The 16043-nt window shown below is 39.9% G+C and overlaps 1 protein-coding gene across 1 annotated transcript; it reads right to left on the minus strand.

Moving 5' to 3' along the window:
* Nucleotides 1-916: 916 nt before the first annotated feature.
* On the minus strand, nt 917-13183 carry LOC128059187 (uncharacterized). Its single transcript, XM_052651576.1, has 4 exons — nt 13065-13183; nt 2019-2163; nt 1718-1891; nt 917-1525 (listed from the first exon to the last, which is right to left on the minus strand). The coding sequence occupies exons 1-4, from the start codon at nt 13181-13183 to the stop codon at nt 917-919; spliced, it is 1047 nt and encodes a 348-aa protein (XP_052507536.1).
* Nucleotides 13184-16043: the final 2860 nt, after the last annotated feature.

A 16043-nucleotide genomic window follows, 5' to 3' on the forward strand; every position in this document is an offset into this window, starting at 1 on the left:
AGCGCTCCGAGCTTCGGAAGCCGCGAGGCTCTGGGGCTGCTCCGAGTCCGGGCTGCGCGTCATTTGCAGTCTGGGGAATGTTGATCACCTCACTAATTACACCTCTCTCTCCCCCCGCTCCCTCTCCCTCTCCCTCGCTCTCCTCTCTCATTCCCAGAGTGCATATCGGGAATAGACACACAAAGACATGCGCACTCAACTTAATCAGCCATTTTTTTTAAACAGGGCTAAAACGATAATAATTAGCAGAATAAAGACATATCGGATTTTCATTTCCTTTCCTCCTTTTCCCAACCCCTTCACAACCAAACAGCGAGACCGCGGTCGGCACATGCTTTAACTCCTCCCGGATCCCCGAGGACCGCTCCATGCCCCCCACTTTCTGCTCCAGCGTTTTGATTTTCACCCAATAAAGTTCGAGGATTATTTTTTTATTTTATTTTTTTTTTAATGAACCCTCTCGTTTTACTTGGATGTGATCAGCTGTAAGTAAAATAAAAGCAAAACAAAAAAGAGGCGAAGATCGAGTAGGAACTGCAGGGGAAATGGAAAGTAAGTTTTTTCTTTAACTTTTATTGAGTAGTTTGTGTTAAATTTAGGTCGAGTATCGATTATCTTTCCAGCCTGATCTTGCACAATCTTTGATATTTCGCTCCCTCTCTCTCCCTCTCCGCCTCTCTCCCTCTCTGCCCCCGGCTCGCTCGCTCTCGCTTGCTCTCGCTCACATCCCCTCAGCCCGACCATCTCTTCCGCTCTGCCCCCCTTTGCTATCTCCCCCCCCCCCCTTTTTTTTGGCTCCAGGATTTGCTCCGCGGAGGAAGGGAGGGGGCACTGAAGGATCTGATTTTTCACTTTCTTGCGGGGTTGGGGGGGGAAATGCGTTTTTCGGGATTTAACTTTTGGGTTAAGTGGCGGATCATCCACGTTTGGCCGAGCAGTTTTCTCTCCTTTTGCCTGTCTTTTCGGGTTCCGTCTCCACCGCGAGCCCGGGGCTTTCTCGAGGCGCGGGGAAGCTGTCAGCTCCGCGGCGGCGCGGACACTGCCGGCGGGGTGCGGGGGGTGGGGGGGGCGCAACCCCGCGCCCGGGTCGGGATGCCCCCTTCCTTCGCACCCCTCCTCCGAAAGTTTGGAAGGTGGCCGGTGGGGGCCCGGAGCCCATCTCTCGCTGTTCCCCTACCCTCCCGTTCAGCCTCGATTTTCTCCTCCTCTCATCATCCACCGTTCCCTGGCTCAAGTTCCGCGAAGGGCGCTCGGTGCGCGGAGGCCGGGCGCTCGGGGCGCCCCAGGGCAGGGGGTTCCGAGAGGCTGGGGCGCGTGCCGGGGCTGCAGGTAGACGCCGGGCCGCCTGAGCGCGAGGCGGCGCGGACCTGGGCGCTGGAGGACGCCGGGCAGTTCCGTTAGGAGGCAGGATCGCCGGGCCTCGGGGCCGGGGACCCGCGAGGCGGCCGCAGCTCTCTCCCGACGCTTTCGCCGCCGGGTGTGCCTTAGACCGGAGGACAGCTGCCCGAGGCCGGGGGTCAAGAATCTGTTTTCTTTTTTTTTTTTGGCAAAGGGCAAAGGGTGGGGGTGTGTGTGTGTGTGTGTGTGTGTGTGTGTGTGTGTGTGTGTGTGTCTGTTTATGGTTGGGACAGCTGTGGCCGGTTGTGAGAACTGATTTATTCCCCGGTACCCCCGCCCCTCACGCCCCCCGAAAGGGGTTCCAGGTCTACAAACGAACTTCACCTTCTTCGCCTCTCCGGGCATCAAGTGCGCCTTCCGGCCGGGAGCAGCTAAGGGAAGAGGGGCTGGAATGCGTCGGGTCTCGCCTTCCTTCTACTTCTATCTCGTTCCCCCCTCCCTCCCAGGCTTTCTGCTCTTTTCGATCGGAAAAATAGTAATAATAAAATTTCTCCTGGAATTGGATAAAGTTTTTCTGCCGATGCCCAAGTTCCAGAGGAATCCCCACCCTGTCCCCCTCCCCCCTGCCACTCCCGCCCCTGCCCCGAGGATTGTGCACTGGCTTGTATTTCTTTTGTTACCTGCGATCCGGGCGGGGGGCTTCTTTCGGCCGCTCGGGCTGGGGTCCGGCCCAGAGCGGAGGCTCGGGCGGGCGCCTTTGGCCGCGACTCCTCGCTCCCGCGCGGTTGTGGTGAGGTCTTAGCTACCGTTCGGTGAGACACCCTCCTTGTAGGTACCAGAGGTTCAGATCGCGAACACGGATCCCCCCCCCCCCACCGCCACACACACACACCCCGACCCCTGCACACACACAGACACAGACACACACACTCACACTCAACACACACTTACAGACACACATTTTCTCCCTACTCCCCCCCACCTCCAGCCCCCACCTCGCCTTTCCCCTCCCCCCTTCCAAAAAAAGCACACACATACAACAACAACAGCCCCCCCAAACCAAACAAAAAGCCAAAGACAAGTTCACTGGCGGAAGATGGTGGATTGACACTGACTCAGACAGAGGCAGGTTCACCAGGAAATCTGGCGGTCCCGATTTCTGACAGTTGCATTTCCTCTCCTTGAGTCCTCCCCCCCCTTTTTTTTATTAACTCTGTTCCATGTTTAATCAAGGATCATGTAGATGGCAAAAGGAGAGACAGAGAGAGGGGAGAGAGGAAGAGAGAGAGGAGAGAGAGACAAGAGACAGAAGGAGGGCTTTTTTTTTTTTTTTATTGTGTTCTCCTGGATTTTCAGTGGCTTGATCCCTATAAACGTGGAGTGGTTAAAGCTCATATGTAGTATTATATTTTTAGTTGGGTGGATGGATGGAAGAGTCAGGGAGAGGCTGCGGCTGCCGCTGCCTTTTCGGGTGTTGCTTAGATTAAGGCTGAGACTTGGCTGCGATTGGGACGCGACAGTGACACGGGCATCGATCGCTTCCATTGAGAGCAATGCAAAAACACAGCCCGGGTATGTAACACTCTCGGTGCCATCAACACTTGTTTTACTTTATATTTACTGGCAAAACTGACAGAGCAAGCTCAGACTTTCTCTCTTTCTTTCTCCCCCCCCCCCCCCCACCTCTTTTCTCTTTTCTAACTGAATAATACGAACAATTGGGTCTAGAAGTTGTTGGAAAGGATGCTTTAAATACAACAGAAAGGAGAGATTGGGATTATTTCACTATCTCTGTGACTGATTGTGTTTTAGAATTTTTCTTCTCTACAGAGGAGCATGTTAAAGAAAAGGAAGGTTTTCTTTTTTCCTTCCTCTTCTTAAAAAAAAAATCCTTAAGGGAATATTTGATAGTTTTCAACGTTTGCGGTTTCAATCAGCAGGAAGGCACACAAAAATAAAAGATGGCTAGCCAGCTGTTTTAACCTCTTGCACCTGGCTTCAGTGTGGGGATCATAAGGTTTATACAAGTTAGTTTTTTTAAAAAAAGATTCTAATATTTATGGCATAAACTGGGAAGAGAGTATCACTGTGTATTTATTCAGTAGCTGGTTGCTTTTGGATTTAAAAAGTAAACTCATATTTAAGTGTTTTCATTTTTATGGCAATGAAGATAGAGTCAATGAAATATGGGGGAAATACCATAAATCTGAAAAGTGAAATGTACCTAAGGAACAAAGAAAGGTCAGGTAAACCAGCTGTGTAAGTCAAAGCAATAGCACCAATTGTAGAGTAAGCAGGGAGAGTGGACTCTCAGTCTAGGAAGTGAAAGTTGCCACTTAAAGTTAAAAATGAAGGAAACATGTTCAGCCTTATTATAATGTTTTGCAGTTTTTAGCAGATGAGTCCAGATCTGCTCATTAATTTTGAGCTAGTTGGATTATTTTAAAAGATGCTGCACCAGCAAAGGAAAACATAAAGGAGGCTGAGAAAATCGCTGTTTAATATTGCAGAATTTACTGCTTCCATTCTGACCATGAGCCTAAATTTACACAATGAAATTTGATTATCTCTAATAACAATATTAGATCCTGCACTGGATGGATGAGAATTGAGGTGGTTTTGTTGATTGCAAGGGTTTAATGTTGCATTTCAGAATCTGATGTGGTTTGGCCTCCCTTCCATTAACTGGAAAACCCCTGAGGTTTTACAATTATTTCTTAAAGATAATACATTTAAGATTGCATTGGTAGGCTGAAGAAAAGTCATAAAGGCAAGAAGGGAAGCCCTTAATAACTCTTGAGATTCAGACATGTTCAGCAGTTAGATTGGCTCTGACTTCACCAAGGGTCGACAATGTGTCATTTCCACGAAGCCAAATTGCCCTCTGCCTATATGATATTAATGTGCAAATCAATATTTCAGGGATTAAATTTCCCTTCTTCATTTTTTATGGTTTCTACCTCAATAAGTCTCAAGTCTATTAGAAGAGGCTGGATGATTTAAAATCTTTCACTGCAGAATGGCTTGTCGTCGTAGTCTTGTTTCACTAGACCATTTTAGGAATTTTGTTATAAAGACTAAGGGCATCCTAAACAAGTTGCTAGGCAATGTAGAGGCAGGCTCCATAGCCTAAAGTCCTTGTTCGATTAAGAGCTAAGAAGTATTGGAAATATAATATATATGTTTATGTACTATATGTGTATAGGCACACACACATTCTGCTGCTTTAAAAATATTATGTTAATATTATACCTATTGATTAATTTCAAAATCAATTGAAGTTCCTTTCTTATTAGTGACTTGTTCAGCATTCTTGAAGACTGTGTTAATTTTCTTAAAGAGTGTACATGGATTAGCTTGGTTGTGAAGGTCTTTGGGAGGGATTTTCATCTAGCAATTTTCCCCTAAGAAATATTTCTAGAAACCATTGTTGTGAGAGTAACCAAGTATTGTCATCTGCATCGTTGTCGTGGCTATCGTTGCATTTTGGGACTGAGAGATTTAGCTGCTATCTGTTGAAAGAGGCCTTCTTCCATTCACTTAATATTAGTTCCTAACACTTAGTAGGCTTGATGCTTCTTTTAACCCTCTTGGAGACGCACTACTGTAAAAGAAAATATGTGATTTGATGAGAAATAATACAAAGCAGAAATTTGGGAGGTCAGAATAAAAGATTGTGACTTTATCACATAATCTTGGGAAGGCCTACTGTCTATCATTTGGTGGTGTTTTATAGTCTAAAACCATCTGGACCAAGTTCCGCACAGCTGCAAGAATTTCATATGTGATAGAACATTTTTTCCATTCAGTGTGAAATGTTCCTTCCTAAAACACGTACACCAGACTCGCTTAATTTAGTCTGTTAAAAGAAATGCACATGAAAAAGGACAAAAGGCTCTTTAATCTCTGCAAGCTGTTTGTTTTTCTTCAAGATTCCTGTCTGTTTGGGTTTGAAAAGTCATGTTTATTGAGGAGATGATTCTGAGGTGTGACATTAAAATAATATATGATTTTTGGACTGGTGGCCACGCTCCTGCTTCATTTGCAGAACTACTTTTTATGCCTGTCAAAACACAGAGTTAATCTATCCTTATTTACAATTAATCTCAATAAAATTAATCTTAACTATGCTTTATTCAGTGGCTTAAAATATCTAATTATATTCAATTAACTGCTGTCATAGTAATTAACATTGCTTAATTGCCTCTGCATATATTTATGTAAAGCTCATTAGGTGCTGCTGGCTCCTTTTTCCTTTTCTACTTGCTATTTTTGCTGTTGTCAAATCATTTTCATCTCCCAGTGTTCAACAATGTCAGTGACAGCAAATGCTTCCTTCACATTTTTCTTGAAATCAGTGTTATTACTTACCTATGAGTAGATACTAGTTATGAGTCTTTAAAGATGAATCCACTCTCCTCACCCCCAACCCTTCAATCACTGTTCCCTTATCCCTGGTCCCTAGCACACTCACAAATATTTTCTGTCATTGTTCCTAGAAATATGAGAAGCCAGGTTAAGCTTTGTGTTTATAAATGAGGAGCCTTTCTATGTCTGCCTAGGGGCTGTACCCATAGGCAGAGTTGTGTGTGTTTTTTTTTCCCCCCTCTAAAACCTTTCTAAGGGTTAAAGACTTGGCCAAGGTTCAAACTGAAAATCGCCCAGGGAAAGTGCATGTGAATATGTACAAGTTTCATGTAATTAGTGCTTAATTATATTAACATATGCAAATTGTCAACTTAGAAGCTTGTTGAGCTGGCAAAGATCAGCTAGGCACAATTGCTGTATTGTTCTGAAACAATAATGGATTTCAAGTTGGATTGTGGAAACACATAACTAGCTATCTAATTTAACTCATACCATGGTGAAATTTCATTAGTCTCCATGGAGACTGGTTTAATTGTGCTGACTAATGTTCTGGGCTGCAGAATGTCCTAAAAAGAAAGCGTTGTTTGCCTAATCCACCTTACAATGACACTTGTTTGTACATGTTTCCCTTGTGTGAGAATTTGCATATGCAAATAAATAGTTTCTCTGCCCCATTTGTCATGGCTGTTCATTACCCATGAAGAGGACATTGTTACTAGGCTGTGACTGAGTCTCCCAAGACAGGCTAGTGTCAACCAGTCCAGCTACATTCTTTCATAATTTGTTTCTGATTAATAGACCAGAGTGAGTCTCCGTGTCTTTGGGCATCTGCAATGGGAAGGTCAGTTCTGTCACAGAAAAGAGTTTCTGCAGTAACTGAAGGACTTTTTCTTCTTGTGATTCTTCCCCTTTTCCCGCTCATTGGTTCACATAATCATATTTAAAATAATGTATTCTTACTCTAAGAATGCCTCTACTAATAATCTCTAGTTTCCTAAAGCAAAAAGATAGGAAAAGAAAGGAAATTCTGTTATTGGAATATTAATCCTGTTTTTGACAGAAAGGTAAACTGATATAATTGCTTTTCAGTTGAAGGAATGGGGGTTTATACAAGTGTGAAAGCATCGGAAAAGGATTAGCATTTTTTTGCATAATGAAAAGCTCTGTTGAATAGGGTTCTGAATGGCTGACTGAATGACTGAGATGAAAAGAAGATGAAAATGCAAGCTCCTCTTTCTTTATGCCTATGCTCTGCTCACTCTAAAGTTATGTTTGTCCAAGACTAGAAAAAACAAGCAGGGGCTCAGATTTCAGCAACTTTATAAGATGAGCTGAGTTTTTATCATCACTGGGAAGTAATATATATGACAGTAGTGTACTAGAGAATGATAAACAGAGGTTTGTATATAGAAGAGTTTCTAGAAACATATTAGGCTAGCCAAATATTGACTATCGAGTATCAAAAATTCCCAGCACTTTGCTGGCAAAAAGGTATTTCAGAAGAGGCCAACAGTATGGTGTGTATATCTCATTTAGTTACTTCTGCCCCTTCCCTCCACCTATCTGCTGTAAATAGTTGTTTCAGCTGGTAGAACACTTCACTTGGGAAAGAGTTGTGTGTTCTGATTTTTTGGCAATGTTGTATTTTAAGTGGCCTGTCAGCTTTGGGGGCTGGGATGGGCTGGTAGAAGAGGATACAGAGTTATTGTCTTAGGATTTAATTCATCTTCATGTTGCTTTGTAGGTGTATCATGTATTTCATTTTGAGGTAAGTCTTTTCTAATGTGTTTAAGTACTCTTGGAAATATTTGCAGTAGGGTTTTCCCTTGTTACTAGTTAGGGCTGTAACTGGTTATCAGTTGACAACGTGATCAGGGCTCTTAATGATGTTTCTTCAACCATAATTAGGGCAGTTAAAATACCGTAAGTGTTAAGACACTTTCAAAGGTGGGAATTGGCTCTTTTGTACATATGTAAATCAACTGCAGTGTGAATAATTATTTATATGTATACATTATAAACAAACTCCTTCGGTTTGGGGGTCACCACAAATGACCTATTGAAGGCTGCCCCAGAGCAGGATTGAAAGATTCAGCCAGATATTAAGCTAACTTGTTTTGTTACTAGATTGTAGAACTTCTATTTGCCTCATCACCTTAATGGTTCAGTTGCTGAGGCACTATTAAGATGGTTACATGGAAACTTGGGAAATCAGAAGTGTTTTCACGTAAATTAAAGTATAAGAGTTGCCTCTTGAGTACAGAACATTGTAAGGGAAAAGTGTTTGATCTCTGTTATATAAAGTCACCAAAATTCTTTACTAGACCCCTTTAAAAAATTTGTCAAGAAATTCTGGATTGTTTCAGAAACTTTTATGGTTAAGTTTATGGATATGCTTGCAAAAAGTCTTAAAAGAACAAAAAAATCCACATGGAGGCTATTCTTTTACATGCAGCAGGGCTTATTAAGGTATTTCCATAAGAAAAATGTGTTAATTTAAAAAATAAATTCATTTATATTTTAAGACATTGTTAACCAAGCACCATGTGTTGTAACTGGCAGCTTTCCAGTCACCATGAAGTGGATCACACATGGGTTAATAGTAGCTTATGTGATGTCTGCATTCTTAGGAAATGGGCAAAAACCCAGGGTATTCTGATATCAAGATTTTTAGGAATCAGCCAGAAAGCAGAATATATGTTTATATGTGAACAGATGGACACATGTGAGAGCTAAAAGTGCACAATTTCTCTTGGCACTTGTTTTAGTTATCCTGATGATATAACCAGGATCTTAGTGCACTCACAGTCTTTGATGGCTAAGGACAAAATGGTCTTTTAATGAGGGCTCAATGGCATTATTTTCTTGCATACGGATTGTTCCCCTTGTGATCTTGGGGGATTTGATGTTCTGTTAATTCCCTAGTTTCAGAGGTTCACAAGTTGCCTTGAAAGTTTGATATGGTTTCATGTTTGACATACAATCTTCAGTTCAGGAATGGCCGCTCCCCACTTCTTACACTTTTCAAGGCTTGTAAGTGAAATAAAATATTTGCCATTTGGAGGCACTTTTGAACGTATGCACACAACTTAAAAATGGCTCTGATACTAAAGTCGTATTTGGCAAGCCGCTTATCTCTGATATAATTAGATACTTGAACATTCTAGAGATTGAGAAAATAAACAAATATAATTTAAGAATCTGGGCAGCTTGACTTAGTTAATATGTCATAATGCCCTGAGTAGGTGTTTTAGTCATTCAGGCCAGGGGTTCACACACTGTCATCATATATTTAGATGATTGATCAGTTCTAATGTTTGCTTGTCCTGGGGAGGCGACAGTGCACAGTTGATAATTTCTGAATAGTATGTATTATAGCACGCACCTCTAGGATGAAGTTTATAGGTTCCATTGTGTCCTAGCTGTTAAAACAGAAAGCATTCTGCAAGCATTCACTCAGATCTAAATCATTTTAACCAGAGAAAATTGACTTTTGGGTTAAAATATGCATTTTATAACTGTCCATAAAATTCTTTTCCTTCACTGTAAAGAAGAAAGGAAATCCATAGCTTCAACAATGTTAAAATGCAAAAACATATTAGCTGGTGTATGCCACCTGGTTGTATTGTTAATAACAAAACAAAACTTTCTAAGAAGGAAGCCCATAAAGAATCATAAAATTTGCCTGATTGGAAGGATAAATTGAAGAGGCCCAATCGTTTCCCAAAGTACCTTCATTAAACCTGTAGATTTTCTACAGTATAGTTCATAGTACTTTTCTCCCATACATTTAGGAATAAAGCAATTCATACGTAAAATTTCCTGGGCCCAGAAATGAACTGAGAGTAAGTCATCCTTTTTGGTTGACAAACTAGGAGTATAGACATCACATGCACGCACGCACACACACACACACACACACACACACACACACACACACACGCACGCACATGTCTATGCCCCTTTTCCATGTTAATGTCTCTCTTTCCCTCTTTAGATTTATTTATAGGCATAGCCTGAGCATTTCCCTCTGTAGACTAAATTTCTTTCATTTTCTAAGAACTGGCCAAGAGGATCGCAACAGAGAAGAGCAGGTAGGGTATAAGACAACTGGGAACTATCAAAGGGCTAATTCCTGGGAACTGCCTTAGAATTCTTCAGTTCAATAAGCTCATTTTAAAATATGAAATGTTAAACTCTGGAGAAGTAATTGTTGAGTCAGCCGACAAGGCAGGAACATGTCAGGAGAACTCAGCAGTCCCCCGCTAGGACTAATGGTCACTCAACTATATAGGTTACTTAAAAAGGGGTTTGTTCTGTGAATGAAGGCAAAGCTGGTGAAAATGGGGAAGAAAAGAAAAGGAAAATGGGCCATGGTAATCCAACAGTGATGCTGTCTCCTCTGAGAGACTGAATTCTCACTTACTGAAAAGGAGACCAGTAGAATCTGGAGGGCCTCTAACCAGTGTGACTGGAAGCATATTTTTGCATGACGTAGGAGGTTAGCCTAGGTACTTTGAATGGGCAAGATGAGTCTATGATTCATAAAAATACTGATGATCTCAGTGACTTAAAGTGTATTCTTAATAACTATGAACACGGTGTGAAGAAGAAAGAGGTTTCTTTTTTGTGGAGGGAAAGTAAATGAAGACAATGCTGTGATGTTTTAGAGGCAGCATAGTGTACAGAAAAAAATGACAGTTTAAAACCAGACATTCTTTTGATTGTTTACTTTGGATTCCTTTTTTCTTTTTAAATGAGACTGTTTATTTTAACTTAAATCTTAGGTATTTTAAAATCTACTCCATTTTTTGACAACTCTGTGACCAATAGAGGTCTTTTTAGATCTATAAGACCCTTGGGTTAAATTCTTGTTATAGATGACCTTATCTAAGTTATTTAATCTTTTTGAGCCTCAGATACCTCGTTTGTATTTCAGAGTTGCTGGAGAGCTTACCTAAAACTAATGTGTTGTGAACATAAAAGGAAGTGAATGTATACAGGGCTGATACCTTATATTTCCCTTTTCATTATTTTCAATAGTTGGTTTTACTATATGCTCTCCTGAAGGGCATTTGATGCAGCAAATCTACATAGACCTTTCGAGTAGAGATGCCACCTTTTTTTTTTTTTAGTTTAAAAAAATTTTATTTATTTATTTTAATTGGAAGATAATTATAATATTGTGATGGCTTTTACCATACATAAACATGAATCAGCCATAGGTATACATGTGTCCCCACAGGGAGGGAGATAGAAATTAAGCAAGGAGGATGCCTAAGGGGTAGGGCCAAAGGGTAATCTCCTTATGTTTTCTCATTGGTGGATACCTTGATGATATCTAGGTGGCTATTTCTCCACCTTATTATCTGCTCCTCCTTTGTCACAAGTTGCTTTGGTTATGAGGGGCTTCTAGATGTTTTCAGTGCATTTCTGGGGTCTTTTTATAAGAAGCAAATTAGAATAGAAATAGTATTTAAATAATTCAAACCTTAGTCTATCTACAGGAACTCAAGATTCCAGACTGTCCATTATATTCAATAATAGAAGAGACTACAAAGCTTATTTCAGACTTGAAGTTGACCCTTCCTGTTTGTAAGTCTTTGAATTAAAGGCTTTTCCAAAGCTACATTAGGTGTCATAGAATCCCTTTCTATATGCTTGATGTTATGATATTTTAATGTGCCATGAAAGAAGAATAGATGCTGTTTACCTGGCACCATGCTGACCAAAATTTATACCAACCCAGAGAAAAGATCCAGTTATTAATAACCCAGGGATATTATTGAACCCTTAAATTTTCTTGTAGGGATTTTATAGCGAAGTTATGAGTCTTCTCTTGGCTTATCTCGTGAAGATCACAGTCCTTTATCTTTCCATAGGAATGAATTACTCAGAGGAGGACTACCCACGTTCAAATAAGACTCATGATAAGGTTTAATAAATTTATAAAGACAATTTTCCACCCTCAACCAAAATATATTTCTCTTATCATTTTTCTTTTTGATTTTTAAATTCATAATAATTTCCCACTGTGATACATTTAAGATACACACTTAAATTATTGTTTATATTTTTATGGGAAATATAAGTGTATTTTGGATAACAATTTTCCAGATTTGAGTTTGAAATTTGCTTGACATTTATAAATAGTTAGTTAACAATCTTTGCTCAAACTTTTCTTAAAAAATAAAAGTGTGTGCCTTGCCTGTGTTCTGCTTATTTATAAGTGGCCCTGGACTTGACAGTTCATTTGAAGCCCATTTATTTAAGGCTAAGCATTGATTGAATACTGATAAAGTAAGGATATATTTCATTGGAAGAAAATAATTAGCATCTTAGCATTTTTCAGAATGTTCTTGTTTAAGCTTCTTCTCAAACAAATTTCAGCCTTCATGAGGGCAGCACCCATAACTGTATAGTCACTGTATTCACAGTAATGGACACTATTGGCAAATTCTTGGTAAATATCTTCAATAATATATGAAAAAAATAGATGAGTGTTAATTACAAACATAAATAGAATACTTCAGTTTACTATACTACTGGAATCTGCCTCTCCTCTTGAAATCTAGTTGTTGGGGAAAAAAATGCAACCTTAAAAACATCTGGGTCTGTCTTGGAAAATTCCATAGGGAAAACTATCTTTCAGCATAATCTAAATGGGTTTTTATATTAGAACCATAGATTGTTGCAGTCAGAAGGCATACAGCACAATCCCCTTGTTTAACCCATAATGAAACTGTAGCTCAGAGAAGTTTCTGGGAACCATCACACAACTACAGGGCACAGCCAATGAGAATCCAATGTCTGTGTGAGTGTGTATGCATTCCCTTTCACAAATCGCTGAACATTTTTTACCTCTGTTGGCTCAAGTCCTCCCATATCCAGAGATTCTATAATATTGGGAATAACTTTTGTGATGCTGGAGATACTTTCATTTGTGGAATTCTTCCAAGCAAAGGAAGATTTTCAGTTGGTCCAGTTTCTATGATGACCACAGGGCCAGCTGACTGCCCTGGGATTGGAAAGCTTAACTGCTTGAGATAGGACAAGAATTGCCTGAAAGGTGACAACTTGCAGGAAAAATGGGGTGGGCCATTTCATTCTTGAAATGAGGCAGGGTGCAGATTAGGAATCGTTGTGGTTTGCCAGAAGTTGCTGGTCCTAGAAGCCTGTTTAAGTGCTCACTGTCAACAAGGAAATCATGGGCAGCACTTAAGGTGGCTCACCTCTGATTTATTCATAAACCTCACACGAGCACTTGGCTTTGTTCTTGCTCTAGTAAGGGGGACTGATGCCAATAAGCACTGGAATAAAGAGCTCCTTGCATGGTCCAATAGTGAATAGCACTTTACCTCAAAGCCTGACCTCCTTTCCCAAGGTCTGTTATACCGTAGTCGACTCTGATTGGCTGTGTGTCTTCCGCTGAATTGAGAGAAGAGGTTATAACAAGCATCGACTCTGTAAACGCCATAGTATACATAACAAGACTTGTGTAACTGGAACTTGGGTTCTAACTTAACCTAAAGGTTGTGGCATTCACGCTCAATGGAAAAGCTTCCTTTCCCCCGCTTTTTAAAGCTTGAAGAGTTTCACATTGAATAATGGTCAGAAAAAGATTGCTTCTTTCTAATTGAAGAAGACAATGACCTCGGAGGGAAATGGGTTTTGACAATCCCTTTCTCCATTAAAATGAATTTAGAGAGATTTAATAACGTAGGGAATTAAGGGTTCGAGAGTAAAATCCACCCTACACGGGGATAGAAACAAAGAAATGGGCTTGTGGATTGATTAGCCGTTTTTATCTGAGAAGCTTCATTTATTTATTTATTTTTTGTGCCACTTCACAGATCATGCTCCAGCTGCCCATGGGAGGGGAAGGGGCTTTAAAGACAGTCCACTGGCTAGTTTGCTAGGGCAGAGGTTGAGTTGGGTTACTTAAATCCTCAGAGCAACATGCTAGTCTTTTTTTTCCCCCCCTTCCCCGATCCTGTCCACTTTGGCTTCCCTTTTCCTCCTTTTGATGAAGTTGGTCTCTTACTCCTTGAAGTGCATATATTTACACAAAAATTTCCTCAAATTTTCACAACACATTAACCCAGAAGAGCCATGTTAGGAGATGGTGATGAGAGTTAATGATATATCTTTAGATAAAGCCTTCCTCCCGTGCAATCACATCAGAGTCATCAGCTCATTTGTCATGGCTGAAGTGAAAATGTCAGGCCCAATGAGTGTATGAGTGCTGAAGGGGGCGAAAGGGCTTTGGGAGAAAGACATTTTTGTGCTGGGAGTTGGCCATGGCTTAGATTTAGCTCCAGGGAAATACTGGGATTAGCTAACACTGTGTACAAATCCTTAGCATAACAGAATTAGTTGGGAAAATGGAGAGGTGGGGGTCATGAGGATGGGCATAATTCTGGAGACATGCTCTAGGCTGCAGGCCAGCAACTATGGTAAAGAATGAGGTGGTTTATTAAAAGTATTTTTAGGCATGTGTTGTATGCAGTCTCACTGAATCCAGTAAGAGTGAAGTGGTAGATTTGAATGGCATCAAGGGAAGATCTGCCATAATGTTCACTAAATATGTATATATGACTTTTTCTTTTTTTTTTCTTTTTTTTTTTAAATTGACAGGTAATTGCTTTACAATGTTGTGGTGATCTCTGTTGTAAATTAATGTGAATCAGTCATAATTATACATATATATATATATATATCTCCATCCCGTCCTGCTTGGGCCTCCCTCCCTCTTGGCTTTTGTTTTAAATTTAGCTGTATTTAAATAATTTTGACCCTAACATTTAAAGATAATATTCATGCATAAAATAGTTTTGACAGTACCTTAAGAGCGAAAGTTAATAATTTAAATAACTAATTATGGTGAAATACTTGTTGCATTGTAGGGTAGAAAGAAAACCTAGAGGCTAAACTTTCTTTACACAGACTTCACTCTGAAACTTTAATTGAAAAGTAACTGATTTTCTCTAGCTACAGAAGTTCTTATCTTTGATAGGCCAGTACTAGCAGATTTATTTCATTTTGGATCCAGTGAACTGTTCTCTTTCAGATAATGTACCCATACAACCCTTTCTTGTTTAATTCTATTGATTTACAGTGTTAAAGTGAAATAATCTGATACCTGTTTCCTGCCCTTTGAGTATTTGTCGTCAAAGAGGCTGATTATTTTTTTCCCCCAGCTCTTTAGCAGTTTTAAATGTATAATTATCATTGCATGTCATTTGATAGCTGCACTAATTGCTGCCAACTATTGTCTGTTTGCACTTAATGCTGAAACCTGATCAACATCCTGCTTTGGTTGATGTTTGGTGGTAAACTTTAATTAACTCTTATTGCATTGGAGAAGAGTTCAGGCTTGGTGCTAACTAATCATTTACCTTCATTATGTCCTGACAGCTCCACTTGTTCTTAGTCCTAATAGATACACCAGTCAGTAAATAAACCTGCAAACCTCATGCCTTGTAGTTGCTCCATACTGATATTTTGCTACTAAGAGTATAAGATAATTGGGCCCATATAATTATTTAGTTAGTTTAGTATCTCTAGTTCTGCAGACACTAATCTTAATTGCCTCTTTCATGCTGGACAATTTCATCTTAATAGAAACTGTAGATTTGAGATAACATTATTCCTTCAACATGGTTTCTATGAACATGCATCTTTTGAATCAATACAATTAAGCTTGTCTCCTGTTGGAATTCTTGTCATTATTTTTCCTGAAATACTTTTCCTGTAATGATATTGAAGTTAAAGTAATCAGGTTACCAGCAGATCATGTAAAATTCAACTCAAAATTGCTGGCTGCTTGATTTTAATTTGTCTGACATCAGGTTTGTTTGAAAAGGGATAATATGTGGGTAAACCAAGGAGCTTATAATTATGGCTGACGTTTGTTTGTTTATAATGAAATCTAATTAAAGTTCATACATTTAAAACACAAAAGTTAATTACTGAATTGCTCACTTCACTTATGGACAGCAGTCAAATTAACTTTCAGGCCAAAAAAGAAGAAAAACACCCCACACACATACACAGAAAGCAAACAAAAGGCTCTTCATAATAGAAATAAAATAACCAACCAATCTGAGTGATCAAACATAAATTTGCCAATATTTCATCCAGAAGAAACCTGGCATTCCACTTAGGTTCTCTATTATGTTAGCCCTAATGTGGTTTTTAATATAACATGATTTAAAATATCTACATGAGATATAAAAAGAGACTGTATTTGATAGATTAAGAGTCTTGGATAGTAAGAGGCACTGGTAGTGATTTAAGAAATTACACATATAACTTTCTTCATTAAAACTATTTTG

Source organism: Budorcas taxicolor, chromosome 14 (assembly GCF_023091745.1).
Source record: "Budorcas taxicolor isolate Tak-1 chromosome 14, Takin1.1, whole genome shotgun sequence".
NCBI lineage: Eukaryota > Metazoa > Chordata > Mammalia > Artiodactyla > Bovidae > Budorcas > Budorcas taxicolor.